Below are 2859 nucleotides of genomic sequence, written 5' to 3'. Positions count from 1 at the left end.
CCCCCCCCTCTCTCTCTTCTCCAGCAGCACTCCCTCTGTAAATGCATTTTTGCCACTGCAGCTCAGCAGAGGGTGTCAGATCTTTCAGAGTGCACCAGGCTGAGACGAACACAAGCCTCTTAGCAACTGACTCGTTTCCCTGAGACCTACACGCAGCAGTGTGTCCTGTAATCCACACGCAGGATCGCCGAGAAAGACGAGACGGAAGGGTGACAAGGCTCCCCAAAAAACGCAGCGATTGCGGAAATTTTGCAGCGCCATTGGCTCGGCGGCGAGTTTTTCGGCTGGGGCGTGATTTCAGCACCAACAAGCTGTGAACAGCACACACATCCAGTGGATGATGAGAGCCCGGTACGGCGCTAGGTAAAACGCTGGGCACCATCATTTTATTACTGGTCCACCAAGCAATCCGTCCGTCCATTGCCTGTGTGTAGCATGGCACCGCTGAAGGCTGGTACAAGGCACATCGCTGGCTCCATTTCTACAAGCCTCAGTCTGTGATCAGTCGGATGTTTGCCTCTGCATACGTCTTGCATCCTACGTGACTATCATTTGTGGATATATTATTGACTGTCGTCTGGAGGAAACGAGGGGTGAGACAGCCCGAACACCCCCCCTCCCCCCTCCGCACCAGGTATTTTATTGCTGCTTTTGCTTTAGATCCTCAGCCTCTGCCAATCTCTACTGGAGATGGATTGTTAACACAATTGCGATGAGATCGGGGATGCATTGCTCTGATTAAAAATGCTGCTTTGGATTCTTCTGCTGGAGATATCTCTTTGTTTGGCCGCTGGAAACGTTACAAGAGACGTTTGCAAAGAAAAGGTCTGTGCTTGTAACGAGGTAGAGGGGGACCTGCATGTGGACTGCGAGAAAAAGGGATTTACTAACCTGCAGCACTTCTCGGCGCCCACTTCCCAGTTCTATCATCTCTTCCTGCATGGGAATTCTTTAACGAGGCTTTTCCCTAATGAGTTTGCTAACTTTTACAATGCCGTCAGCCTACACATGGAAAACAATGGCTTGCATGAGATCGTCCCCGGGGCATTTTTGGGCTTGCAGCTGGTGAAACGCCTGCACATCAACAACAACAAGATCAAGTCGTTCAAAAGGCACACGTTCCTGGGGCTGGATGATCTGGAATACCTCCAGGCTGACTTCAACCTGTTAAGAGACATTGACCCGGGTGCATTCAGGGACTTGAACAAGCTAGAGGTTTTAATATTAAACGACAACCTCATTAGCACGTTGCCCACCAATGTGTTTCAATACGTGCCCATCACCCATCTGGATCTCCGGGGGAATAGGGTTAAGACATTGCCCTACGAGGGGGTCCTGGAGCAGATTCCAGGCATAGCAGAGATCCTTTTGGAGGACAACCCTTGGGACTGCAGCTGCGATCTCTTAGCTCTAAAGGAATGGCTAGAAAACATCCCAAAGAATGCCTTGATCGGTAGGGTGGTCTGTGAGGCGCCCACTAGGTTGCAGGGCAATGATTTAAACGAGACCTCAGAGCAGGAGCTGTGCCCCTTAAAAAACGCAGTCGATTCTAGCCTAGCTGCCCCCCCTGCCCAAGATGAAACTTGTGACCCCGGTCCAATTCCAACCCCCTTTAAAATCAATGGCCAAGATGACTCCTCCACCCAGGGCTCCTCGGTGAGCGGAGGCACAAAGATACCAGGCAACTGGCAAATCAAAATTCGGCCGACAGCTGCGGTGTCTGAAATGAATGGCAAGCACAAAGCTCCTCACATTTCTGCCTGCCCAGCTATCTGCAGTTGTGGTCAGCAGATCCTCGGCCCTGGATTAAAAGTAGACTGCAGTAACAAGAACGTCAAGAGCCTGTCTGACCTGGAGCCCAAGCCCCCTAATGTGCAGGAATTGTTCCTGAGGGAGAACAAGATCCACACCATCCGGAAAGCCAACTTTCTGGATTATGGCAACCTCACCCTACTGGATCTTGGCAACAACAACATAGGCATGGTGGAGAACAACACCTTTCAGAACTTGACCGACCTAAGATGGCTTTACATGGATAAAAACTGCATAGACACCCTCACTCCGGAGAAATTCATCGGTCTACAAAGTCTGGAGTACCTGAATCTTGAATTTAACTTCATCCAGCTCATTCTACCCAACACCTTCAATCCCATGCCTAACCTCAGGATCCTCATCCTCAACAACAACCTGCTCAAGTCTCTCCCCGTGGATGTGTTTGCTGGGGTCAGCCTTTCCAAATTAAGTCTTCACAATAATTACTTTATGTACCTTCCAGTGGCAGGGGTCTTGGATCAGCTCACGTCTATCATTCAAATAGACCTGCATGGGAACCAGTGGGACTGCTCCTGTAATAATGTGCCTTTCAAACAATGGGCAGAACGACTTGGCCCCGAGGTAATTGTAAGTGATCTCAAATGTTATTTCCCAGAGGAGTTCTGGGGGAAAGACTTCAGATTTCTTTCTAACGACATGATGTGCCCACTGCTGTATGCAAAAATCTCCCCAACTCTCAATGCTCTTAACAAAAACAGCACCGGCTTGTCAGAGACCAACACTCACCCCAATTCCTACCTAGAGACAAGCCGGGTGTCTATCTCTGTGCTAGTGCCAGGACTCTTGCTGGTGTTTGTCACCTCTGCCTTCACAGTCGTTGGCATGCTCGTATTTATCCTTAGGAACAGGAAAAGATCGAAGAGAAGAGATGCCAACTCCTCAGCCTCTGAAATCAATTCCCTGCAGACAGTGTGTGATTCTTCTTACTGGCACAGTGGCCCCTATAATGCAGATGGCACTCATAGAGTTTATGATTGTGGGTCTCATTCACTATCAGACTAGCTCTATTAGATGGTAAAAGAAGGG

The 2859-nt window shown here is 49.5% G+C and overlaps 1 protein-coding gene across 1 annotated transcript; it reads left to right on the top strand.

The window, feature by feature from the left end:
- The first annotated feature begins 690 nt into the window (after window positions 1-690).
- Window positions 691-2848, top strand: SLITRK1 (SLIT and NTRK like family member 1). The gene has a single exon (XM_018571260.1). It carries the CDS (start codon window positions 745-747, stop codon window positions 2833-2835), a length of 2091 nt encoding a protein of 696 aa, XP_018426762.1. The 5' UTR covers window positions 691-744; the 3' UTR covers window positions 2836-2848.
- The last annotated feature ends 11 nt before the right edge of the window (window positions 2849-2859 follow it).

Source organism: Nanorana parkeri, unplaced genomic scaffold (assembly GCF_000935625.1).
Source record: "Nanorana parkeri isolate BGI_ZX_2015 unplaced genomic scaffold, ASM93562v1 scaffold1715, whole genome shotgun sequence".
In the NCBI taxonomy this organism is placed as follows: domain Eukaryota; kingdom Metazoa; phylum Chordata; class Amphibia; order Anura; family Dicroglossidae; genus Nanorana; species Nanorana parkeri.
Note: the sequence above shows the minus strand (reverse complement) of the source record. Positions and strands in the feature narration are given on the sequence as shown.

What these genes read in the sequence shown, in the direction of transcription:
- SLITRK1 (XM_018571260.1), top strand. Translation starts at nt 745, where the DNA reads ATGCTGCTTTGGATTCTTCTGCTGGAGATATCTCTTTGTTTGGCCGCT.